At 33.8% G+C, this 27,313-nt stretch overlaps 4 protein-coding genes across 7 annotated transcripts; 2 read left to right on the forward strand and 2 right to left on the reverse strand.

Moving 5' to 3' along the window:
* Positions 1-539: 539 nt before the first annotated feature.
* Positions 540-4,539, forward strand: LOC104878980 (uncharacterized). Of its 2 annotated transcripts, none has more exons than XM_010650026.2 (5): positions 540-1,413; positions 2,206-2,258; positions 2,694-2,860; positions 2,949-3,100; positions 3,466-4,539. In XM_010650026.2, exons 1-5 carry the CDS (start codon positions 675-677, stop codon positions 3,918-3,920), a joined length of 1,566 nt encoding a protein of 521 aa, XP_010648328.1. In that variant the 5' UTR covers positions 540-674; the 3' UTR covers positions 3,921-4,539. The 2 variants fall into 2 exon arrangements, with proteins under 2 accessions (XP_010648328.1, XP_010648329.1); XM_010650027.2 differs by having other exon boundaries at positions 540-861.
* Positions 4,540-10,121: 5,582 nt separating this feature from the next.
* LOC100252510 (protein NDL2) lies at positions 10,122-14,927 on the forward strand. The gene is made up of 11 exons (XM_002277575.4): positions 10,122-10,351; positions 11,772-11,871; positions 12,473-12,570; positions 12,739-12,827; positions 13,082-13,142; positions 13,261-13,347; positions 13,426-13,503; positions 13,591-13,647; positions 13,783-13,838; positions 14,168-14,303; positions 14,390-14,927. Exons 1-11 carry the CDS (start codon positions 10,292-10,294, stop codon positions 14,600-14,602), a joined length of 1,035 nt encoding a protein of 344 aa, XP_002277611.1. The 5' UTR covers positions 10,122-10,291; the 3' UTR covers positions 14,603-14,927.
* A 2,443-nt stretch (positions 14,928-17,370) lies between these two features.
* Positions 17,371-18,845, reverse strand: LOC100247400 (thiamine phosphate phosphatase-like protein). Its single transcript, XM_002277593.5, has 4 exons — positions 18,637-18,845; positions 18,320-18,441; positions 18,035-18,236; positions 17,371-17,882 (listed from the first exon to the last, which is right to left on the reverse strand). The coding sequence occupies exons 1-4, from the start codon at positions 18,769-18,771 to the stop codon at positions 17,532-17,534; spliced, it is 810 nt and encodes a 269-aa protein (XP_002277629.1). The 5' UTR covers positions 18,772-18,845; the 3' UTR covers positions 17,371-17,531.
* A 1,635-nt stretch (positions 18,846-20,480) lies between these two features.
* LOC100249241 (homeobox protein ATH1) lies at positions 20,481-26,625 on the reverse strand. Of its 3 annotated transcripts, none has more exons than XM_010650030.3 (6): positions 26,203-26,625; positions 25,335-25,411; positions 22,612-23,929; positions 21,744-22,102; positions 21,139-21,199; positions 20,481-20,939 (listed from the first exon to the last, which is right to left on the reverse strand). In XM_010650030.3, the coding sequence occupies exons 3-6, from the start codon at positions 23,794-23,796 to the stop codon at positions 20,772-20,774; spliced, it is 1,773 nt and encodes a 590-aa protein (XP_010648332.1). In that variant the 5' UTR covers positions 23,797-23,929; positions 25,335-25,411; positions 26,203-26,625; the 3' UTR covers positions 20,481-20,771. The 3 variants fall into 3 exon arrangements, with proteins under 3 accessions (XP_010648332.1, XP_010648330.1, XP_010648331.1); XM_010650028.3 differs by lacking the exon at positions 26,203-26,625 and adding an exon at positions 25,897-26,194; XM_010650029.3 differs by lacking the exon at positions 26,203-26,625 and adding an exon at positions 25,702-25,877.
* Positions 26,626-27,313: the final 688 nt, after the last annotated feature.

Raw genomic sequence — 27,313 nt, forward strand, 5'->3', positions numbered from 1 at the left:
TTAAATTTTTATATAAATATATTAAAAAAAGTATTTTAAAAAATATTATAAATGGATTTTGAATTTAATAACTCAACAAATCCGAACACAACCCAATTAATCTAAGTTTAACTTAAATAACTCGGATTTAGAAAAATGAAATTGTGTTAAGTTTGACCCGAGTACCTTGAGTTAAAGTCAAAGTTAAGTTTAGGTTCATTATTTCTTAATTCAAGTTAAGTTTCAATTAATTATCAATCCAAGCAACCCATCTAGCATTAATAATATTAATTTTTCACTAAAAAAAAAAAGTCCATTAAAGAATACATGATTTTCAAATATTTGTTTATATTTTAATTTTTTATAATCTTTTATGATAAATAGTCTGGATAAAAGAAAAATACATGGCGTGGATAAAATGGTGAAAATGTCCTTAATAAGAGAAGATCGAGGCAGTGGCTATTTTCTTATATTTAGAAGCTATATATATATTTTTTATTATTAATTATATATCTGCTTTTTGTCTTAAAAAAAAAAGAAAAAAGAAAAAAGAAAAAGGAAAAACCAAATTCAAAAACCCGCCCGTTAGCAAAACCCCCAAATCTTCCCTCCCCAAAACTAGGGTTTCTGCATTCAAAGACTGCACCAACAAACGCCAAAACTCAGCGTTTCAGTCTCCACCCAAGCTCTCTACGATGGACACAGCCTCAGAGAGCTACCAAAAAATGCTCCACGAGTCAATCCAACGCTTTTTTGCCGAGTATGAAAAAGGGGTCAGCGATTTCTCAGCTTTCAGCTCGATTTTCTTCCGATTAATGCAAGCATCGCCCGATCCACCACTCGAAACGGTTTGGTTTTACTCTGCTCTGAACTTTCATAGCAGTAATTTCACAATTCAAGACCCAATTTTGGTTTACAGAGAACTGTTTCAGTTGATAGTGACTTGTTCTGCTCTATGTAATAGTGGGCTGAAGAGAATTGCTTTACTCGCGCCGGTAATTTACGAATTGTACCGTCTGGTGTCCGAGAAAAGGGGCTTTTGGTTGAATAGTGATGTTGAGTTTTTGGTAGAAGGGATTGTTAGCTATCTTAGCATATGTTGTTGTAAAAATTCGGACCCTGAAGTGGGTTCTGTCCATTTGGGCCCTGGTTTTCTGGATGTGGTTCGTGTTTGGACAGTTGGTAGGTTAGAGGGAAATCGTACATTTGGTGATGATTTGAGCGTGTTTTTTCCTCTTGTTAGTGATGAAGTTTGTCAAGGGGTTGGTGTGGGATGCGGGGTTGGCTACTTAGCTGGGATTGTGATGAGTGAGGCTTTTATAACGAGGTTGTGCTTGAAGTTCGATTCAGGGGCTTCAAGAGCAGAGTTGGAGAAAGATATGCGAAATTTGGCAGTTGAGATGATAAGTGGTTTTCGGAATTGTTACTTTTTTGGTGAGATTCTGTTTTCATCAATCTGAGCTGTAGTGTATTTTCTTTTTCCCAATTAAGGTTTCAATTTAGCATCATGGTTGTTTACTTACTTAGAATCTTCACGACACTTAAAGAAGTTTGTCTATATCTACTATGAGTTAATGACATTCTTGTACCATTTGACTATCTAGATTATAGCATAAATTATGTACTAGCCATCCAAAATCATCTCGTTGTGTATGTGATGACCCACCACTTGAGTGAGCTATTTAAAGTGAATTTCTAGTATAATAAACCAGAGCATCACATGGATTATGCTTCCTTCATATGAACGTGGAGATTTTTCTTTTTTTTTTGACATCATTATTAATTCGATGCACTGACACAGTGTAATTGATTTTTATTTATTTTTTGTTTTATTGTATTTCATGCCATTAGTTAACTCATAGACCTATGTCTTGCCACCACTAGAAGGATAAGGATTAGTTTGTTGCTGCAAACTCTGTTTAATTTGTGTAGAACGTTTTTATGTCCATTTTATTACCTTTAGTGCAATTTTCTTTTTTTGCTTGTTTCCCAATATTTTTGTTAAACATTTTATTGGTGAGTAAATTCATGAAGGTTTATTTCTCGTTGGAAGTTCAGTGGGTGCTTCATATCCTTGGTGGAGCATATTTCTTCCCATCTACCCTCCTTAGTGGGGGAAATTGACAAGAAGTTTTTCTTAGCTTAGGTCTAGTTGAACTCCTTCTATTCTTACTTTTCATTCTTCAATCATGATATGTACTTCCTGATCTTCTTGATGCATATCAGATACCCTTCTAAGGATGTTGCTGGAGCCGGTTTTGCCTGTTACATCTCTATTGGTCAGTATGTTTAGTTTTTTCTTTTGTTTACTCTGTTCATACTTCATAGTTGCTAAAACTTTCCTCGCTTCATCAGATGATCAAGATTATGCTGTTTCTTTACCATTTCTTGATGGTTTCTGGTTTTTCCTGCTTTATCATGTCTAGAAAGGTTCATGTAGCTGACCCCAAGCAATTGGGTGAGATTTTGATGAGAGTTGTGTTTCCTGCTATATTATCCGTTAATGGGTTACTTCTGGGTCATGACTTGGAATTTGGAAGAGTGTCGTAATAAGAAGGGTCCAATTATAAGCAACCTTCTTTTCCCTGGTAACTCTGGTTGCTTAGTGGCAGAATATGTGTTGATGTAAAACCTGTTGCTCTTGCCATTTGAAAGAAAACATGAAACATTCCAGTAGTTATCTAATTCCCAATTTAAAATTTGTCTCATGGCAGAGTGCTGAAGATGAAGTTCTTTTACGAAAAGTCCTGTATGATGCTGTGATAATGGAAAAGTATACTTTCCTCAATCCTCAAATTGGGATTCAGCTCTTTGGTAACCAGTTAAAAAATATTGTTGTTACATGGTTGTTTGTTGCTGACAATGCCATACTCTATGTTAGGTACGAGAAAGATGAACAATCTGGCTGAGATGAAGATTTTCCATTAAAGGATTTCATTTGACAAATTTTGTTATTTGGTTGGTGACAGGGAAAATGGTGATCAGGCCAAAGCTATTTCCTATATAAATGCCTTCTCTGAATCTCAATTACCATCTCAATTAATTAAGTGGGTAGCTACTCAGAGTGGCATGGGAGAGGAAATGGGTAGACCAAAATTTTCAACTCCTATAGCTTTTATGAGTGAGTAACTCTTATATCTACACTGCACCCTCTTGTCATTTACCTTATTTGTTAAGGGTCAGCATCTCCTAAACCAACTTGTCTGGTTATGATTTGTATCATTCAATGTTATGGTATACTGGGGTGCTGTCGTATCATTGTAAAAGCGAAGTGGGTTGACTACTATAATACACCCCTCCTCCATTTTTCACATGAGGGATACCAGTGCCATCTATATTTTGGTGTGCCCTATGATCATCTTCAACCAGAAGAACCAGGGATGATAGAACATAAAAGGAGTTGCCTGTTTTGTATTTTTTCCCCACTTTTCAGATATATCACGTGCGTTTTTCAAATGCTTAACTTCGTAGTGATTTTATTTCTAGAATGGCTGCTGATTGCTGAAGATCAAGGGATAAGAGTATTTGATCATAACATCTCCAAGCTCCATGCCAAAGCAATGATGTACAAGTCAAGAGTAGAGTATGAGCTCCCAGTATGTAAGTTAGATGGCAAGACTCGGGATAATAATGTCTTCTTTTACACTGATAATGAGGGGAGTGGGGAAGAGAAAATTGATGGTGATCAAGAGATGATAGATTCTTTGAATGCTGCAATGTTGGCTGCTGCCTGCACAGTGAATTTGACAACTGATGGGAGAAGAAAGCGCAAAGGGATAATTGATGAAGGGAAAACACAATTTAAGTTTGGTAAGTATCATCTTCTTGAAAATTCGTTTGGAGATAATCATTTGCCCTTTGGTGATGATGGTGGTTCGAGTAGCGGGAGTGAGGTGGAAAATCCAGTTTCTGATGAAGATATGGAGATTATGGAGCAATAAGTGCTGGTCGACACAGTTTTGTGGGCATGAAAACATTTACTGATTCCATTTTCTGATGCACTCTCTTCTGTACCAGTGGAGTGTTGAGAACTAGAAAGATCTATTGTGAATACAACCAGTTTCCCATCTCTTACACTATTCTCTATCAAACACTTTCAAAACGGTTTAGGAAATTGAAGCAGATAATCCATCCCACAGTTGGGCGATGTCTACTTCAATGCTTTGAAGGATGCAGATGCAATACTGATCTCATTCTGCTAGCCTGCTCGGTTTTGTTAATTCGACAGTTTCTTTCAATGCGTCCTCTGAATTGGTTCAATTCTCAAGCCTGCTCTGCTTCAGGGTTTAAGCTGGCTCAGGTACTTTTCCCCTCTGTATCAGATATTTGTTTGACAAATGATCAGGCAGATTTTGGCTTTGATTCTGTTGAAGTGTGTTTGCTCATTGTACTTCAATTCTCTAGTGGAATCTAATCTAATGCACACAGAATATGGCTGAAAATATTTAGAATGATCAAACACAAACGGGGCTTGTTTGGTTGGCAGCAGGATTATTTTCTTTTGGTGGACTTCAGTGTTTTAATACATATTATTTGTTTAAGGTAAGTCTTATTTTCAAATATTTTGTGTAAATAAAAGAAAAAATTTAAGGTGTTGTTTCATAAGTGTTTTTTAAAACAGTTTTTGAAAATTGTTCTCTAATATTTTGTAAAAGTCTGTTTAAAAACTTAAAATATTGTTTAACTTATTTCTTATGTTTTAAAAATAATTTTTATATGGTGCTTTCTTTTTAATTATTTTTCATATTTGTATAATTATTTTTTAAAACAACCCTTAAAAAAATAACTAAAAACACTTAAAATAGATTTACTTAAACAGTATATTTTTTTGTTTTTAAGAACAAAAACTGTTTCGTAATTGTCAAATGATGGCTTCTTGTGTTTTTGTTATAAAGAGTAAAAAACTAAAATAATTTTCAAACGGTTATAAAACAGTTTTTATGAAATTTGGAATTTAAATAATACTTACAACATAGATTTTTATTCATATTTAATATGAATTCAAACTTATTAGGCCATGTTTAGTTCTTGGAAAACAGCAAAAAAAGAAAAAAAAATGATAAGAAAAGTGATTTTATTTTGAAAAATATGAAAAAGAAAAGTTAAATATAATTAAAATTATTAAAAAGTTTGTATATTTTTAAATGATTTAATCTATATATAAAAGAGTTAAATCTGTCAAAAAAATTTGAAGTAATATTAATATTTGTAAATAAGTTATTGATTTTAAATTTATTATTATTATTATTTATTTTTTTATACATTTTCTCTCTGTTTTCTTTGCTCCACATTTTCCTTCAAAATTTGTTGAGGATCACACATATTCGTAGTATACTTCATATTGAATTGATATACATTCATTTTCCTTGGGATGCTCTCCACCTTAAGCCAAGCTCAAGCCATCCTAGGTCCAATGCCTAAGACCCAACCTTACTGGGGAGTGATCCAAATTGGTAGGCATTGGAGGAAGTGCCTCATAAATCTAGGCCTTGTTTGTTAATTATTTTCTGAAAAATAATTTGTAAATTGATTTTATTATCGGAACAAATAACACATTTTAGGTAGAAAACATGTTTGGTTGATAGAAGAGTGGATACGATTTTTAAAAATTCTTTATAAAACACTTTTAGAGTATTTTCCCAATGGTTAGAGTTTATTCGGTAGTGATTTTGAGAAACACATCTACCATTTTTAACACTTTGAAATTTATATTTTTCAAATATTATGTCTAAAAACAATTTCTAAAATCATTATCAAACGCAATTTTAATATTTCTCTTGAAAATAAATTATCATTTTTGTCCCCCTCAACTTATTTTTTTAACTTGATCAATGTACTATCGTTTATTTTAAATTTCATCTGTTGACATCCTTATAAATTTTTTCAGTTTATAAAATTTATGTTTCTTAAAAGAGAATTTATGTTTTTTTAAAAATATTTTAAATGGATGTGTTTAACACTTTTCTATAAAATAAATTTTATTATATAAGAAATGTTAATCGAATAAATTTACAATATATAGTGATTAGATGTATTTATATTATACCTTAGAAAGTGTGAATGAAATTAATCTTATTTTTTATGTAAAAATATATAATGAATTAAAAATTTAATATTTTTAGAATTTATTTTTTTAAATAGATTTTAGATATGCATATTTAATAATTATCTAAAAAATAAAATTTATTCTCTAAAAAATATATTTTACGTTAATCTTGGCAGATATAAATGAAATTTAAAAAATATAATACCTCAAAATGAATGAGAAAATTTATTTTCAAATTTTACTTTTGAAGTGGAATTTTATTTAAAAAATATTTTTAAATTTTGTTTTCGTTTTTCAAAACACCGACAGCCAAACGGGTCCAAATTCCCTCTCATTGAACGGGACTTCATGTGTGATAAGTGACTGGACTCACATGTAATATATGGTAGTTAGGTCCAGATACAGTCTTGGCTCCATCATAAATAATAAAATTTTAAAATATATAAATTTAAAAAAGTGAGGAAAAATGCATAAGAAAGTATGCTTCCTTGAGACCGCAAGCAATGTTGATGCGTTACCCGGTGCCACCATGGATCTCGTGCCACGTGGCTTCGGGCGCGTGATGGTAATTACTCCTGACGTGAGAGGCACGAGACCCTGTTGAACAGATCATGAACCCTCTCACCTACTTTGGTTCGCCTACGTGCCCTTGCCATGTCAGCTATTTGCTTTTCCACTTTAAAGCATGCTTCCCCTTTTTCTGTTACAAGATTTCTAAATTTATTTTTTCTTCCACCGACACCAGTTAGGATATAATATTTTATTATTGTTATTAGCCAAAACCCTTTTTCATATAAAAAAAAAATTATAATGATATTTTAATATAAATAAAATAAAAAATATTTTGAACTTTTTTACCATTACAATTTGTATGAGTTTCAAGCATACTTATTCAAATTATTTTCATTTAAAATTAATTTAATTATATTTAATCTTATTTAGTATTTTTTTCATAATAAATTAAATATAGAAAAATAAAATTTCTTGATAAATATTATATTTTTTAAAAAAATTTCCTCTACGTAGCCTAAGTCTATAGTTTAATGTTTGACAAATGGGCTTTAATAAAGCATGCTTTAAAAGGAATTAAAATCTAGTTTTTTTTAATGAACTAGATTGCTTTCATGATTATAGTCATCTTAAGTGCCTTGTGACACAAGTTGCAACAAAATCTTTTTATTTTTTATTTTTTTAAAGAAAAAAACACACTCACACAATGGAAACAATGTGGGGCTACCTCTAAATAAAGCAAACATGGTATGGAGACCTCCATGTTAATGCAAATTTAGCCTTTTGGTTATAAAAGACAAAAAAAAAAAAAAAAAAAAAAATGTATAATGCCCCAAATTAGCCATAAATTTGAAATCTAGTGACACTTAAGCCATTAAGTATCAAACTTTTTAATTTTTTTATTTTAATTATCGTTCATCGACATGATCCATTTATACTTTATTTGACAACGAAAATACATTATTAATCAAATGGTGTCACATATAATTCTCATGTACTTCTAATTTAATTTGTTTGTATTCTCATTCAATTATCTAAATCTCGCTATATATATTTAACGATTTAGATTTGAACTTTGATAGATACTATTGCGATATCATAACATAACATGCTTCTTTTAATTCATATTAGTTTATTTAAAATTAAAGACTCGATTGAATTCCCTAATAACCCTTAAGTCATTACCTATCAAACATTTAATTTATTTTAATTAAATTGATTTTATTTTATTTTTGTATATTAAAGTAATCCAAGGATTTAAATGGGCGGGCCCCTGTGGTAGGTTGACAATGAGAGGACCATGGAACCTAATGATCTTTGTATTGTTTGTAGTCAAAGATTCCAATTTTGGACCCTAAGATATTGTACTACAAGTTATGAGCGGCATAATGATTTATGACATCTTTATTTGTCTTTGATTAATTAATCACAAACAAGACTTTTTTTTCACAAATTATAAAATAAACCCATAATTTTTACAACACATTAAAAAAATTATTCATATTTTTAAAATAGAAAAAATAAAAATATTATAAAAAAACCATATATTTTTTTAATTTATTAACTTTTTACGATTTTAAAATATGTTTATATACATCAAGTCAATAAAAAAATTGTTGAACTTTATTATAAAATTGTTTATAACACGAACAACAATAAATAATAAAATAATTTTATTTTTTTTTGGAATTTGGCATATAATTTCAAAATTAAGGCATATTTAATTTCTAAAAAAAAATTAAATAAAGGGCTAAATGTTTGAAGAGTAACCTTGTGAATTAACTATCAGGTGAATGGTAATGACAGATACCAACTTAAATGGAAAGCGATGCATGTAAATGCTATGGGCCCATTTGACTCCAACCACATGATGTTTCAACTAAGAAATCATGTGGTTGAAAATGGACTTATCATCTTAAAATTTTCTATAAATTAATGTGTAAACAAATTTTAATCATCATTCTAACATTTTAGAATTTAGTTAATATTTGTTGAACCCCATTTTGCCCATTCAACCTAATATAAATTATGTTTTCTACATGAAAATGGAGCAACGATTATGAGATTAATTAATTTGAATTTGTGAACAAAATTGAAAATTGAAAAATAATTAGCATAAAAATTCTATTATTAAAATTAATAAATCTAAGTAACTAGTGAATAATAAATATAATAGAAGGTCAATTATGTTATTTATTCTAAACATATGGGTTTAGTATTAATTAAAATATTATTATTTATTAATACTTTATTGTTAATTAATTTAATACTTTTGCTATGTTTATTCTCAAAAAATTCAACAGAAAATATGAGAAAAAAATACATATAACTATTTAAATTTAATAAATTATTTTTATATTTTACTTCAAACTCATTTCACTTATATAAAATTTTAAATAAAAATAATATGATTTTAAAATATAAAAATTTATTATTAATTTTAATTATATTTTATTTTCTTTCACTTTTTTTATAATAAAAATAAATATAAAAAATCATTTTCTTTAATATTTTTTTATTTCCTTATTGGTACCTATGTATTTAATGACGTATTAATATAGGATTGTATAAAATTTTAAATTTTTAAGAAATTTATTGATAATTAGATGATCTTCCTTTTTTTAATACTAATCATTTAATTATAATGATGAATTTCTATAATATTTATATCATCGCCGATATGGTGGTCTATTTCAACCTCACCCAAATATTAATGATAATACTTCTTTTTTATAAAAAAAAAAAAATTATTTTAAAAGAAAATTATTTATACCATTATTTTACCAAATCTCGTGCTGCAGCCTCTCACACGTGTTTAATATGTATTTTTCTAAACAAGACAGAATGATACACTAAAGGTCGACGTGTTTCGACTCATCCAATCATATACTGCCACGTATTAGAGAACAAACAGCAGCATATTACAATGATACCGTACTTTAAGTCTTTAATCTAAACCTAACCAGACTAACAATGTCATTATCAAGGAGGACAAGGGCATTCCAGTAATTTGACCCCCCAAGTGTCGGTCTCTAACTCTGGTTAATTTAACCACAGTCTCAGGTTACCTCTCCTTTGTACGGATCCCCGTGAATTCAGACACCAGCGTCGGTGACCTGGTTGGCGCTAACCCGAGTTAAAACACCCGCAATGGTTTCCCTCCGGTTCACATTCCCTACAATCACCTACTTTTATTCCCCTTGTTAGCCACGTGGCATCATTACATGCAAAGAGAAGCGGGGTGGGACTTACCATTTTTTGTTTGTGCAAGTATGGCACTATAATTTAGAATTCTAAAAATATAAATAAAATCTCAATAATTAATTTATTCAAGTAAATAAAATCGAGGGAAAATATAAAAGGAAAAAATATTGTAAATAACAAAAGAAAAAGGAAAAAAATTTGGAGAAAATTTTAAAATTCCTGAGTTTTGAGAAGGGTAGATCTGGCTTGATTGTAATTTTCCATCCTGAAGGTGGCACCCATTATTTGATGCCCAAATTTAGGATTTTGCCACGTGGCTAAAAATTGCGATTGTAGGTGAATGTGTGGGATGAGGAGTGGAGAACTGAGCCCCGAGAAGGTCGTAGATTCGTATATAATCCATGGAAGCCAAATCCAAAGCGGCTTGAGAGAGAGAGAGCGAGAAAATTTGGGAGAAAATATTTGTGGAGAGAGAGAAAAAGAGAGGATTTCTTTTTTTCTTTTTTGGATTTTTTGAGAGGGAGGGGGGAGAGAGAGAGGGGAAGGCGGCAAATGGCGGATTCAAGCGATTCGGTTTCCATTGATATGGAGACGATATCCCTGGGAGGAAAGGTAATGCATTTAAGATTAAAAGTAGGAGGGTGTTTGGTTGCTGAGAAAATGTGGGCAATGGGAAGAATTTTTTTTGAGCGTCAAGAGTTTTTAGTGTTTTGGGACAGGAGAAAGCGATGAAATCCGCCCAACTTCCTGGTTCAGTTCAGATGATTTTTTGCATTTTTCGTGATATTTAATTTTTTTTTTCGTTCTGTTATTTCGTTTTCTCAGCAACCAAGCAGAAAGTCAAAGGTTTTTTTTTTGTGACTTATTATAGCTTGGATACATTTGTCGAACATTTTGGTTGCAGTATTTTCATCTATATAGCGATTATTATTTTTTATCCTCGTATAGCTTTTGATTCCGAGGTTTTGATATTGAAATTAATTGTGAGTTTAGTTTTTGAAATGAAGGTATGTGAAAATTTTGTTTAATTTTCGTAAATGGGAATTAGCAGACTAATTATATAATTTCAACACATGATTTGAGTTTTTATTTTTGAATTTGATTGTTAGGGGTTTGTTGAATTGTGTTTAAACTGTTAAAATGTTTGGAGTGTGTTGGTTGATTGTTGAATTGATCGTGCTTTGAGTAGTTATTGAAGTAAGCGTTTTTTTGTGAGATTAGATTTCTCACTACAGAAGCATGGGGCAATTTGGTGAAGCATTTTTTGGAATTAATTTTTTTCTTGCTTCAGAGAGTGGAAAAAGGATCAATTTTTTGTACTCAAAATCAAGAAAAGTATTTCCTGGGATGATCCATGGTTTCATTCACAAGCAACTAGGTTCTATGATTTACCATTCCCATCTCACCTATGCTATTTTCCATATTTTATTGAATTCTTATAAAACATGAAACCCTGTTTTTATTTTTTTGGTTTGCCAACTTGATCGATAAATGCTGAAGGGTAGATTAATTTCCAATCCCACCTTTCTAGAACCCTGGAAATGGGACCTGCACTGGGTTAAATATTTATTTTTTGTATCTTTCTTTTGATATGTGGGTGGATTTGTAGAGTAGTTTTCGGTTGGTTTAAAATGTCAACGCACTGTTTATGGCATTAAGGTAGATACTAATTGAAGTTATGTATTGTTACTACGCATCTTCTGTAAATGGTAGCAAGGTAATATGAACAAGTTGTCTATTTGTTGAAAAGTGACCACTATTAAGTTAGTAAGATACTCAACTTGGGTAAACTTAAATTGTTTGTCTCTTCCTAAAAAAAAGGTACTCCATTTAAAGGAAAAGAGGCTCTGAATAGACCTGCTTACCAGAAACTTTACCTTTTAATGGTAATTATGCAGTTAGCATATGTTTTTCTTACGACCTTGAAACTTAATTTAATTGATGCACAATTAAAGTCCATATTTGATTTTGTCAGTTTTCTTTCATGAAACGTGATTTATTTTACCATCTACATTTCCTGATCTGTTTTCAGGAGCACCTCGTGAAAACTAGCAAGGGTTCAGTCTCTGTTTCTGTGTTTGGAGACCCGGACAAGCCAGCTCTTGTTACTTATCCTGATTTAGCTCTAAATCGTAAGAAATGAAATTTCATCTTTTACTGTTACAATTCTATATGTGGTTTTACGTTCATACTCTTACTGGTCATAGGGAAGACACAAGTTCAAAGCGGCTTTACTTATTATTCAGCTGCATCATTATTTAAAATGTAATAACAATAATTTCTTTTTTGCGGATAAGTTATCACTGCAGATTTTGGAAATTTCAATATTTTATCATGTCTAAAATCCAACTGGGAAATATCGGCCTTACTGTCAACAAGTTTGGGAAATCTCAAGGTGTAAAAACTTTACCTTGTGACAGATTTGCCTAGAAGTTGATACCTACACAATTTTGGATTTGCAATCTTTCTACTAATACTTCGAGGGTTCATCAATTTGAAATTCTTATATTTGCACTCTGGAGGATTATAATCTCTTTGAATTAACATTTAACATTTTTATCTGGTACCAGTAAATGAAGATTTGTGAAGTTTACATATTGTACCTTCTTAACCCTTCACTGGAGATATTATTCCAAATCAACAGTTATTATAACTTTTTTTTATTCACCTCTTTTATTCTGATACTGTCAAAATCTAACAAATTTTGTTGTCCTCATGTGTATGATTGAGCAGATTTGTCCTGTTTTCAAGGCTTATTCTTCTGTCCAGAAGCATTTTCTTTGCTGCTCCACAACTTTTGCATTTATCATATAAGTCCTCCTGGGCATGAGGTCTGTAACTTGGTAACTTCACTGCAGATTGTAGTTCTGCTATATATATATATATTTGGTGTGTGTGTGTGTTGATTTTTCAGAATATTCTGCTGGATTTGTCTCTTTTGTTGAATTATATTATCCATACCATTTCTTATCTGGGACTTTCTTCAAGAGCTATTGCAGTTGGGAGCCGATGCAGTTAGCCTTGATGAACCTGCACTTTCTGCTGATGACTTGGCAGATCAGATTGCTGAGGTTCTCAACTTTTTTGGGTAAATATTATTTAATGAGTAAATTTATTTTTTATTTCAGTAAACTTTTATTTGCTTTAGACATCCTTCGTACTTTTATTTTGTCATCTAGTAATGCCGATGGTTTTTTTCCGCCCCTGAAAAAGACGTAGTAGGCACACCTACAACACATTTAATAGTGCCTTAAGCTGTCATTTTCTTTCATTATCCTGTCGTTTTTATCTTTATTGTTGAAGAAAAATAAAATCAAGCAAGATGATGTTCTTTCTTTTCAGACTTGGTGCAGTGATGTGCATGGGGGTTACAGCTGGAGCTTACATTCTTACCCTATTTGCTGTAAGTTGCATTCCCTCCCTTGGCATAGTGTACATGCTTTGCTATAAAGTGATTTCAAAGTGTCTATTTTGGACTTTGGGTGTTTTACTGATATGGGGTCCTATACCTGATGTAACAGATAAAATATAGGCATCATGTTGTTGGTTTGATACTTATTTCTCCTCTATGCAAAGCACCATCTTGGACAGAATGGTTGTATAACAAGGTTCCTTTACTGAACCTTCTTGTCATTTGCTTGGTATAAGGAGTCACATTCTTACATAAGATGGTGAAACCTTTGCAGGTGATGTTGAATGTACTCTACTACTATGGCATGTGTGGTGTGGTGAAGGAGTTATTGCTTAAGAGGTACTTCAGCAAGGTATTATTGTGGTTCAAGTTAATTCCTTTCATTTTTGTTTTGTTTAGAGTTATCCAGGTTGTGATTGATTTTGAAATGATATGCCAGGAAGTCCGTGGTAGTGCTCAGGTACCAGAATCAGATATAGTTCAGGCATGCAGAAGAGTTAGTGCCCTTGAGCTTTCCCACTTTTTCCTCCTTATTTATATTATGCTGCTTATAAATAGGAATCTGAAAACATTTTAACGGGTAGAAGAGTTTAGCACTTATTTGGTTTCCATGACGATTATGTTGTTTCAGTTGCTGGATGAGAGGCAGAGTTCAAATGTTTTGAAGTTTCTTGAAGCGATTAATGGGTAAAACTCGTTTACGTCATATACAACCTTCTATTGGTGTCCTTTTCTGACATACGATTGCATGTCAGCACTGCAGCCCTTGATTAGGGCATTTTTGTTTCCATTCAATATCATGCTCTCCATAGCCAACAAGGCACTAATGTTGATCGGGAACGAATGTGCCTGCATCAATGGTTGTGATGCTTTGTTGAGGATTATCTAGCATGGTGTAGGTAACCTTATATGCTTACACTGTTCTAAATGGGCGCAACTTGCTTAAAAACAATGTGAAAATTATATTCTCCCTCGAACTTTGATATAATCTTAACTTTATTTTTGCTGTCTGGTAGGAGACCAGACATTACGGAAGGATTGAGGAAACTACAATGTCGGTCACTATTATTTGTTGGGGATAACTCTCCTTTCCACTCTGAGGCCCTCCACATGACCTCAAAACTAGATAGAAGATATAGTGCCTTAGTGGAGGTATTTCACGAGTTTATACCTTATCATACTCTTGCATGAATGCATGGAAATCGGTTTTACTTACTGGGGTATGTGGGGTTCTTTAGGTTCAATCATGTGGGTCGATGGTGACCGAGGAGCAGCCTCATGCCATGTTGATTCCCATGGAGTACTTTCTCATGGGATATGGGTTGTACAGGCCATCGACGGTCAGTCTGAGTCCAAGAAGCCCCTTGAGTCCGTCTTGCATCGCTCCAGAGCTTCTCTCACCAGAAAGCATGGGCTTGAAGTTAAAACCGATAAAAACACGAATCTCATAAAGAGGATGAAAGAAAGAAGGTGGGCGTGATTTGTTTTTGCAATCTATTTATCATGGAAAGAGTTTGTAATATCTCTTGATTGTTCAAGGGGAAGGTAAAGGAGGGGGATTACTGGAGGGTTGTAGATACAGATTAAGAGGAAAAGGGTGATTGATGAAGAAGGGACTGTTACAGAAAGAAAAAGGGGAATTTGTGATTCTTTCATTTGTAAGCATAAAGTGTTAGTTGAGGTGGGGCTGAGTTATCTGTAAATCCTCGGAATAATTCTTTAGAATAACCTGCAAATAAAAATAATAAAAAAGCCCCTGTTGCTTTCTCATTTTCAGTAGCTTCTCTTTTGTTGCTTTCTTGTTTTCTTTGTTTTTAAGGCAACAATTCTAATTATTTTAAAACCCTTTAGCAGTCTTTGTTGACAAAAGGTGGAATCAGTTATGTAGAATAGAAAACAACATTTTCGTTCGATAAATTTGATATGATTCATCGATACGGTTCGAACCCAATTCATTTTTTTTGGGGTTTGGGTCAAGGATAATTGGGTTTGAGTCGAATGCATATCAATCTGGATATTTCGTTTGATTAAAACATTAATTTTATAAAATAATATAAGATCCAGTTAAATAAGATTATTCAAAAAATGGGTTATATAAGGTCACCAGTTCGTGTTTCCTCGTAGCCATTGGAGGTTTATCCGGTCGTAAGTTGACCCGGACATCCACGCTTATAAAAAAAAATTATTATTCGTGTCAAGTTTGAATTGATCTATGTAGTAGAATATTTAGATAATTTGTGTTAGATTTGGATTGATCCATGTCATAAAATATCCAACTTTGACGAGACCTAAAGTAATGAACCTTCACATGTTTGAGAGGGCAGATACTGCAGCCATGAGAAGATGACTTGAAATCATAGTATGGCAAGATTCTCAGCCTGCCTTCTCCATCCACAAAGCTCGGATTTGTGAAAATTTCAGGGAAAAAATCCATCACCCTATGATGTTTCAACATTGTCTCAATAAAGAAGGTGTTGGCATCACTCACGGTCCTCGGATCACACCTGAAGTAAATGCATTACCAACCCAATATTCTTAACAAAAATTAGGTTATAAAAAGATTGAAAAAGATGATGTAGGAAATGCCCAGAAGCATGAACTGATTTAATTGCAGAAATAGTCCTGGGATCCCGTGGAACCCTTCTCAGACACTCTGCAATATCCTCTACTACTTTTCCCTGGGAGCAAACCTCCATAAAAAATCCTTTCCTTAAAAGTATGAACCATATAGAGAAGACAAGAAAATCCTTTACAAATGAATTAAAATCCATAAGAAAAATGAAAATCTGTATTATTTTTGAGCGGATGTTAATGATAAAGAGTGGAAATGGAACAAACCATGAGAGAGTTCCAAAGGAGGGTGGGGAGGAGTTACAACGAGTTGCGGCTCTTCCGATCATATAAATATTATTTGGTCTAAGCCTAAATAAGTAGCTTTAAAACACATTTAACCTAAGTGAGCGACTTTAAAATATATTTACATGATTAAAATGAGATTATATATGTAGTTTGAAATTTTTTCCTTATTTGATATGGGATATGAATATCAGAGGAGTTAGTGAAAGAAGATCAAAGGAGTTAGTGAAAGAAGCGGGTGAGAACCAACTCATCCACAACCTAATTATATATAAGGTCTTTTAATCTTATATAAAAATTATTATTTCTTGTTTTAAAAATTAAAAAAAAAACAAAAAGTGCTTCAAACAAACACTTAATTACCCATTTTTTACCTATTTTTGCTCAAATTACTTTTAACTTGTTCATGTATTGCGCAAATTTATTTTGATAAAAGAAAGATAGACGAGTTACCTAAAAAACCCGTTATATTATTATTCCTAAATTTAAAAAACAAATTGACATTTTGTCATTGGAAGCTAGTGCAATTTCTAAGGACATAAAACTTAATGTTTTGAAAAAGCATGAAATTGCAAAAAATTCAAATCAAATTGTTTCAAGTGCATGTTTTGACAATGGAGATGACAAAATATGACTTAATTTAGAAAAACAAACCACCATGTCTACTAGATAGAGAAAATAAAAAATCAACCATATACATTCACTTTAAAAGCCATAAAATTAAACATAATTAACATTTTGAAAGAAATCAAGCAAAAACTTAAAGATAGAAATTGAGTTATTTTTTGGCAGATTTTTAAGTTTACTAGACCTATCTACCCTCCTAAAGCATAATTAAGCTCCACTCTACATATTATCCTTTTTGTTCTACCTTGTAGGCAAGGATATTTTAGTAAAACATCAACCATAATTGTAATAATGTCAACAAAAAATCCAAAAAAAAAAAAAAAAAAAAAAACCAAAAAAATTTCTTCCAAAGCCTCACATGCTTATCTCTATTTTCCATCCTTGCTACATAAATTTTCTTACCACTTTACTATTCTAGTAAGGTGGAATCAAGGTTAGTTATGCTATCATGGAAACTATTAGAGAAACAAGGAAAAAAAAAAGGTAAAGAAACTTAAATTTCCCTTTTTAAATTTCATTGTTATACAAAAGGGAAATATGGTAGAAATGACTATTTTTTTAAAAAAAAATTAAATATAAACATTCAAAATATGGAAGAATATTTATATTGAAAATAAGTTACTTTTCAAGTTTAAAGATGGTAAGAGATTAAATTTACAAATTTGGATCATTTCATTTTCTTTAAAGAATTAATTCTATGCTATAACGTCACCCATTTTCCAGGAAAGATAATAAGTTAAAAGCTGCCATCAACAATAATTCAATGATCAATGGGTGATTGAAAAATGACAATGGAAGGTCCATGTAGACACAATCAAGCTGATTCCCCTACTCCCCTTTTCAAAAAAGTGTTCATCTCATCACATCTTTCAGAAATCCAGCTTTCATAGCCATAAACTAATGAGGAACTGGGAGAACACTTTGGAATGTTTTATGGGAATCCATGGAACTGGCCTGACACTTATCAGACCTCATATTACACTTCTCCTCAATGCTGATTGTAGTGATCAAATGGAGGAGGATCTTCTCCAGTTCCTCTCCATTACTCCATTCATTAATCTTGGACTTGATCAGCTTTGGGTTACTGCAAATAATCTCCCAAATGGGGTAATTCTTTCTGGGCATCAGGTAGTCCCCTTCTCCAAGCTTCAAACCTGAGCAAAAATCAGCACTTCCATCCCCTAGATAGATAAACCTCTTCTTCCCCTCTGCAGACACAGAGGTCCTTACCCTTTCCATGACCAGACCCTGTTGTAAAAGACGAAAGAAGATGATCATTTCTCTTTATAAAATCTCTAGCATGTTTGGTTGCTACGAATCAGCAGGAAAAGCAGAGAAAATTTCTTTCATATTTCCATATTTCAACCAGATTATGGTAATAGTTAGTTGTGGAAATGAACCTTGCACATGTTGGGAGGGCAGAAGTTGCAGCCATGGGAGGATGACTTGAGATCATGGTATGGTAAGATTCTGAGCCTTCCTTCTCCATCCACAAAGCTAGGGTTTGTTTTGATTTCAGAGAAACAGTCCATCAACCCATGATGTTTCAGGACTGTCTCAATGAAGAAAGCATTTGCATCACTGACTATCCTCAAATCACACCTGAATTACTGGACATATTAGATTTAAAATCCCACTAAATATATGAAACATTGAGAAAAATGATTTGGGAAAAAAAAAAATACCCAGAAGCATGAGCTGATTTAATAGCAGAGATAATCCTGGGATGCAATGGAGCCCTTTTTAGACATTCTGCAATTTCCTCCATAGTTTTCCCTTGTGAGTGAAGTTCCATAAACATCCTATCCTGTAAAATATATATATATAGCATTGAATTTAGCCTCTCATTGTTGTAATAACATACAACCCAAAATGGCAAAATCTTCACAACCCAAAAAACCCAGTTGTAACAATAATGCAGACAACCCTTAGGAAAAAAAGAAAAGAAAAGAAAAGAAAGGAAAAAGAAAAAGAAAATCTGAATGGAAGAAACAAAACAAACCATGAGAGAGTTCCAAGGCATGGTGGGGAGGAGCTGAGTGAACAAAGGGGTGAGACCCAACTCATCCACAACCCAATTATCACTATCACAGTCTATAATGGTCTTGTCAAAATCAAAAACCACCACCACAGCCATTGCTGCAAAGGAAAAAGAACAAAGAAAAGATGGTTTTGGGCAGTAAGTTGCTTGCTTTAAACCACACAACAGGCTCTGTATTATATAGAGGAACCCTTCATAAAAAAAAATAAAAATAAAAATGGAGATGGTGTCCTACAGGCTACAAGGAGTGGAAGTCCTACTACTCAGATAACATCCTGTTCACATACACGTTTCGGTCTCCTGGTCGTTTGATGTTGACATGAATCAATATTGCAGAGAGAGGTACCTGTTTGGCACTTGGCAGTGACAGCAGAAATCAAATTTGGTTTTTTATTTTGCATTTTTTTAAAATCAACCTATAATTAACATAATTTCCAAACAAGGCCTTACCTACTCAAAACCACTGATATTGGAGACCCATGTGGATCCAAGGAAGAAAAGTAGAGATTAGGCATTTAAAAAAGGCATCTAGTAAGCTTTAATTAACCACATGAGAGGGCCGCCCCCCCCTTATATGACTTTATAAGGCACTTCCTCTTTCCTTGGAATGAGGCTTCTTTGTTTTATGTCATTTTTTTAAACACAGAGATGTTTGTGCCATCTTGTTGATGACTCATTGCTGCTTGGATTAGCTTTTTAGTTGATTATCTTTTTTGCTTTGTTGGGTCCAAATGACATGAATCCAAGGCAACAAGGTTTGGTCCCACTGAGTGATTAATCAATCAGATTGCTTTGTTAGGTAGTCTCATTTCTTAATAATTTAATTTAGTGGTAAATTCTTGTGAGCTTCTCTCCGCAATGATTGTTGTTCTTTGTTATTGAAAGCTTTCGTACTTCGACATTTCAACTTCATCCAGCGTACTTTTGTCAAGACAATATGACAAGGATATGAGAGTGTAGGAGTCCATTTCATATACTTTTGCATAAAATAAGGATATAAGAATATGTTAATTTTTTTACATCAAACTAATTTTCAATTGATTTTTTTTTCTTTTATTATATCATGTCCACCGATGGGGAATCCCGATTGAGAGGAACAATGAAAATTTGTCAAATATCTTTTTAATTTTTAATTAAATTAAAAGAGATGAGTGTGAAAACAACAAATGAAAAAAGAAAAAAAAGTATTTGATGAAATTTCAAACTAATGAAAACTACATCTAATTAAAACCTCCAACGATTATAGATCCCGATGTCCTTACCCAAACCCATCTAACATAAGATTAAAAGTATTTATTATTTATGCTTATTGGCGAATTTGCAAATATGTCATGTATTTATTAGGAGATGTAAGCAAGATCACATCCTCTTTTTTGGTAGACGTGGTGACCATTTTGGGTTGTGGATTAAGCTTAAGGCATGCCTGGATTAAGCTTTAATTTTTTGGGTCATTCTTTTGGGATTTATATAATGTTTTTTGCTTTAACCCTTTTACAACGCATCTATGTGATTAAAATAATTCCATTATCATAGATATAATGTCAAGAACATCTTCCCTTACTCGTGAGATGTCGCAGCTAAAAGACACTATTACTAATCTACGGCTCATGCAGACCCAAGCAAGCTTTCAGCTCGATGTACATCATTAGCTCATTTGCTTGACAAAAAGATTCTGGAATGACTTAATAACTGGAAGAAAGAGTTGGAAGAAATCATCTTGTTTGACATAATACTGTCAATAAATGATCCCAGTAACCAATAAGAAACACAGTAGGAGTTGGAAGAAAGAGTTTTAGCGTAACAAATGAAGCATAAGCACCCACGTCCCCTCCGATAATATGAAGATGGTAACTAGAAAAATGGTATACAACTGAAACAATTTGAGAAGTCGAAGAAAGCCGGTGGGGATTGCGCAGAATGCAGCAATATAATTCACTTGGATTTCTGATGCTTTTATAGAAGTTGTTCATGCTAGAAACAAATAATAAACAGAACTTTTACCAGTCAACTTCCCGACTGTATGGAACATTATGTACAGTTGAATGATGAAGAAATGCAGAGTCCTGCCCACACCATATCTTTCTCCATTGCAGCTTTCAGATGATTTTATATCTTTGATTGTCCATGCTTATGGTGCTTCTTCGATTGCTGTTGTTGGACTCTTCATCATTTCTACGACCCTTTCTCCTGTTCATCTCTGAGTACATTTCCTCTATCATTGGCTTCCACAGTCGGACCCGAGCATTTATAAACCAATTGGAAACCTGCGTAATGAACAAATATAGAGAGGAGGAATAAGGCGCACACACATTGCTTAGGTAACACCAAAGTCCGAAACCCTTTCTTCAGGGCAGGCCTTTTTACCGAACTCCTCCATGGTCTTCTCAAATGTTAACAGTCAAAGAAAAAATGAAAGCAAAACAACATTTCTACATTTCTTGATTTATCAGAAACTGCAAGTACCTGGCTCCTTGTCAATCCACTTTTTACTGCAAGCAAATGCTTCTCCGCATCCTTAGGATACCTGAAAAGGGAAATCCATGAAAAATTAAAATTTGAAGATTACAAGTTACTAATCCTTCAAAATTTCGGTTTTGTTTTCCCAAAATGTTTAGACCTCTGGTCAATCAGAGTTCCGATACATGTTGAACAATGAATTTTCCTAAAAGCTTAATCATGCTAGGATTATGGTCCACAATGTACATCATGCTCTACCAGTCAAAAACACATCCTAAATGAAGATTGTCAACCTTTGAATGGTCTCCAAGGTACTTCTGATGAAAAGCTCATCGGTTTGATCAACAGCAGTATGTAGAAATTGGGATATAGGACCCACTCAAAGAACATGATTGGTGGAAGAAAGAAAAGAACAAGAAAAAGAAGTCCAGAAGCTAGCATTGAGGGCAAAAACGAAAAAACAAAAAAACTAAAATACTCAGGAGCTAGGTTTAGTGGAGAAAGCTATGCCACATCTATGAGGAAAAGATAATATTCCCAAGAACAGCATTAGGCATTGATGATTCTATCCACAAGTGTATGAAGACTGACATTCTAGTAAAGGAACTCACGGATGTAGAAAGTTCTGGAACATCCATGCCCGTAAAACTGAGACAGATCTTTCTGGCAAGCCTCTTTGCGGTCTCCATAGTTGATGATCTTTTCTTCTTAGCTGCTGGAGGTCCCATTGCTTTTGGATGAAAGAAGACTCAAAAGGTGGTCTCTCCTTTTCACTTGTGCATCCATTTGTGAAACGTGTTCCCATCGCAAGGATTTGGTTGCTAATTCTTTCTCTGAGGTTTTTATATAGCAAAGAGATCGTATGAAGGGCAAATCGAGCATGTATCTGAGGATCCAACTCTGTTGCAGCATGGAATGCAGATATCACCGTATGAATCTCGTCCAAGCATTGGTTATATTGGTCATCAACCTGAGTCCAAAAAGTATGAAGCGTTGTCATTTTAGTAACAAAAGACTAATTCTAAACCACCCACCTAAAATGAAAAGAGCACAAGCCAAATCAGTAACTGAAACCAGGAAAAGTCTTTCCGACCAAGTTTGTATTAGAACTGGGCAAAAACAAGGATGGCCCATCTTGCATGATTAAGTTTTCAGCCAATTGCAGCTTTGGTGTTGGATCAAGCCCTTAAATTCTTGATAAGTTCAAAGAAAATACTCATTCAATCAGTTTTAGCCTTCTTTAGAGACATGGACATTTAAACTAATTTCAGTTTTTCTCTATACAAAAGTTCCAAAAATTTTGAGGAAAAGAATTGACCATTTGATAATTCAAACTCATTGAAACTAACTTCAGTGTTTCTCCATAAAAATGTTCCAATATTTTTGAGGAAAAGAATTGACCATTTTGTAATTCAAACTCAAATTGCTGCCAGACATATAAAATTGAGTTCAATAATAGCAGTAATTAAACCAACATACCACTTGAAGTAGAGCCAGAAGTTGGGTTTTCTTAGCTTCAACTTCCCGTTTTTGCAACACCGGATCCATTGGAACTGCATATCTACCATCCTCATCAGGAAATTCATCAGAACCCATCACTGAAAGCCCTCTCTGAGCAGCATAACCTGAAGATAATTGCACATTTGCCTGACCCCCAGTCCTAGTGGTTGAATAAATCGAGTGGTCTAGATTTTCAAGCGAATAGTTCAAAATTTCAGCAAGTATTTCCTGAATCACATGAAGATATCTTGATCCAGATATTACTTGAGAGAATTGGGCAGGTCTATAAGAACCAAAACTCAGGGAAAGCTCCTTACTGTTGCAAGAACCTTGTTCTGAGCCCAATCCTACTTCATTTAAGCAAGGGTGAGTTACACCCGAACAGCTTCTCTCGGAGCACTGATTTGGAGCAGTTGCCCCGCACATAACAGAGGGCTGAGAAGTGGCAAGACTTAGAGACAACTCATTAGAGGAGCCATAAGGAGGAACTGTTCTCGTGTCTGCACTTGATGATATCCACCCATTTGGATCCATGTCTCCTATGATATGAAATGGTTGAAACCCGGTTCTTAAAGTGGTTTTCCCAGTAAGCTCTGGAGAAGGAAGAAACTTGTCAAAACCCCATTTACGAGTCATGTCACTTAGTACTCCATCATAGGGACAGTCCACTGAGGTTGCAAGTGAAGAATTTGAAGTATTGGAGCAGTCACTTGAGACAAAAGTCCTTAAATCTTCTGAAGGGAAAACTGAAGTCGCTGAAATGGCTAAATTATCTAGATTTTCGTGAAGTCCACTTTTTGTGGCCAAAAGGGTGGCGAGTGAAGAAGCAGAAATGGTTGTCACTTCATTGAATTGCTCCTGACCATTGGTGCTTCCAATGGGGCAGGCTTGTCCAAGTGATGAATTTCTAGAAACCAACTCATCAGAATCAACAATCGCTGGGCGACTAGTCATTTGAAAATCAGCATGGAGACCATTTATAGTTTCTCCTTGCAACATTGGAAGCACGGGAAGTCCAATCATGAACTGGTTTTGGCTGTTGAGGTGAAATAAATCAGACTGAATGAGTGAATTTGTGGACATGTGTGAAGAAACTCCATCCATGACCACATGATTCCGGCCAGCTATATCCATTGGCACATTGAACATATCATTCTCCATCATTTTACGAGTCACAAAAGAATCGAAACCCCTTACGCAAGAACAGCTGCTACATCATTATTATCAACCTCTGGGTCCAAACCGTAAGTTACAGCAGTTTTATTCCAGAAGAAACATTCCAACTCTTTCAGATAACCTTCCCAATGAAAATCAAAGCAAATCAGACAAATCAGTTTATATGTTTATCCAGAATAAGGAAGATTTGAAAATTTAAATCTGCCTATCTGTTGTTGTAAAGCAAAATCAACCTTGAAAAATTAGTTTCAGGAAGTATAAATATACACCCCATTACCACTCTCGGATGACAATACATTTTTCCGAAGACGAGAAAAAAACTTACAAGTCACATCCATTCCAACACCAAACAATTAGCAGAACACAATTTGTCCACTATTTTTTTTTCCTTCTCCCTTTTCCTGTACTTTGTCGTTTTCGAATCCACACAGAATGGCATACAATAATTTCTGAGAAGGCAACATTTAATCGGTTTTTTACTTTAACAGACTATTGAGGACAATCATACTGCAAAACACGCATGTGTGTGTGCAAAATTTGAGGACAAAAAAATCCATCAACTGTGCAATTCGAAACAGAAGCACAGTGACTTCTCACAAGCCGAGACAGCAGTCTGATTTAACAGCTAAAGTGGACAAAATGAACAAAAACTATGCAAAGAAATCAGCAATTTGAACAGCTTACAGATATATGCGCATGAACAAGACAGTGAATACTATTGAATCACTGCAGTGCTGCCCATTGTTCTATTTTTCTTTTGAGGCCATTGTATTCCACATTTCACATCCGGATTGCCAGACAGACCAACGATTGAGGAACACCATGCACCTAACCTATAGGACCGGGGCGATTTGAGAAGGTTTGCGAGTAAGTCTGACGGTGTTTTAGAAAACATTTCTAACATAAAAAAAAACGTTTCTGAAAAAAGTAAAAAAGAAAATCGGCCGTTTGTCAAATTTTAGAAATCACTTTTGAAAAGATGAAAATGATCTGTAGTGTTTCCCAGAGAAACAATTGATAGAAATACATGATTCTCTCAAAAACAGTTCTAAAACAACACTTTCACGAAAAACATTTCGAAGAAAGACACACTGTCAAGCGCACTCTGATTTATATCAGCTTGTTTGTATATTCAGAAGGATGTGAACATGCCCACCTCACCAGTCAAAACTATTGTGGAACCCATTATCATTAAAGTAGGAGAGGAATTATCTCAGCAACCACTTTTTGGCATACTAAAGAGTAAAGAAATGGGTGGAGTGGATGGCAAAAAGGCATGGCTAAGCTAGACCCACATTACAGTAATCCACAACACCAAATGGTACTGATCAAAAGCAAGAGAAAGAACAGAAAATGTGCAAAATCAAAGTAGAGACAGCATGCTCACAGGCAAAAAAAATTGAGAGTTAACATCACCAAAAGTTCAAAATTTGAGTGCTTAGCATTCAGTCACGAGCAGAAGTGTTCAGCAGAAATGGTAAAATTATACAGAAAGGCAAGAGAAAAGGGTGTGGAAAGTAACCAACCTTCCAATTCCATCCATTTGGAGAGGAGGAATGACCCACTTGGAAAAAACCAGTGGACGAGTGTTCTCCAGAAAGCCCTGCGAGAAGGAAAATGGTGGGGTTAAGAAATTTTCTCATGCAGATTCTCTGTTCCCCTAATCAGACTCAGAAATCTTCACAACATTCAAAAGACAAAGAGGGATGTTTGTGGTCTGATTGAGACTATGTGTAGTTTTCATCTGAGAACACAAAACAAGCTGTTGCAGTGCCAAAGTTCACAAGAAATCATTTGTTTCTCTTTCTTCCCAAACAGTTCAAATCAAAAGGCAGAGAACAGTGAAAGAACTTTGTTACTTCTTTAATGAAAAGAACTAGGTGGAAAAGCTACCAAAGCCCAAGGAAGGCTCATGCATTAGCCCCACATTCTCCAACCACAGAAGAAATAAATGATCATGAAAACCAATACAAAAAAGAGGGGTAAATTTCTTTGCATGAATAGAAAAGTGGGATTTTCTTCAAGAACCCAAAAACCAAGAACAAGAAACTGAAATTCAGAGTCTCAGACCCCATCAGGAATCATTACCTTTCTTTCTCACCACCCACCAAATTTAGAGCTCAAAATACAGAAATAGCCCTAAAAAATAAAGGCCTCCTCTCTCCACCTCACTGGCCACAGGATTTTAAAGATCAAAACACAGATGGGCCTTGGGGAGAAAGGACATCCATCACAGAGAACCCATTAAAAGGAAGAAAGAGAGCGTCAAAAACGCCAAAACAAGGCTTCTGCAGAGAGAGAGGGAGATAGGGATGAATGGAATGGACCCATTCATCAGGATAGAAAGAGAAGGAAGAGCCACACGATAGAGGGAAAGAGAGAGAAAACATTTACTCTTTGGTGGTGCAGTGCCACTCATTTCTATTGCAGGCTTTTGAGGGCCCATCCCCATCCCTCCTCTCATCTCCTCTCTCTGCGCTCTCTGTCTCGCTCTGAAGACTGATCTCCCTTGAGGGTCCTTCATTATCTGCTATCTCTCTGCAATCATCACAACCAAAATATTTGGATTCTCTCTGTTCAAACTCCTGTTCATGGCAGATGTTCTCAGCAACATTTTTCAGAGAAAGGGCTCTACTTTTTATCTATTTTAGACAAGCAGCTAATGTGATGAGAAAGAAGAGTAAAGAGAGGAAGAAATTTATATACTTTTGGTCCAGACTCTGAAAGCTGAAGGCTTAAGGCAATGGTAGGTAGGACTTAGGAGAGAGAGAGATAGAGAGGGAGAGAGAGAGCATCCACTGTTGTATCAGTGTACTTTTAGATCAAGTATGATGATGCAAGCAACCCCAAACCCAAAGGGCTTGAGTTTCAAAATCTGGTGCCAAGATCTTTGACGAATTTATTGGGTGCAATTACAAGCCTACTACTTCTTCTTTTGCTTTGTACGGTTTACTCACTTTGCATTCAAACAACCCCAAAAAGTGAGTCGTGACAAACGAATAAAACAACCCTAATTGCCTTCCATGCTCAAACCAATGGAGCTTTGAGCAAAAATAATTTATTTTAAAAAATTACAAATTAAATTCATTCCCAGAATAATTCTTAAATTTAAATCATTGAGATGATAAATTTAGATGGATGTGATTTTAAATATGAAAATTATCAATTAATTTTTAGATGAAATAAAAAAAAATCAACTAAATTTCAAATGGGATGATTAAGATTTAATAAAATAATATCATCTAAAATTGCAACTGACATTGCTTTATTTAAGCATGATTCTATTAGAAAAAGAAAAAAAAGTTTAAAAACTCAAAAAAAAGAAAAGAAAAAAAAAGTGTGATGTGGAATGCCAGCAATGAAAATGTTGCTTCCTTAAAGATCAAACAAATATTTGATGGTTTGTAGTTATAGAAATGTTTAATAACATCAACTAATTTTCAAATGAAAAGTTAAAGTTTGACCTAAAAGAAATATAAAATATCAATCACTATGAGAAAAGTCT

The sequence above is a fragment of the Vitis vinifera genome, chromosome 4 (genome assembly GCF_030704535.1).
Source record: "Vitis vinifera cultivar Pinot Noir 40024 chromosome 4, ASM3070453v1".
In the NCBI taxonomy this organism is placed as follows: domain Eukaryota; kingdom Viridiplantae; phylum Streptophyta; class Magnoliopsida; order Vitales; family Vitaceae; genus Vitis; species Vitis vinifera.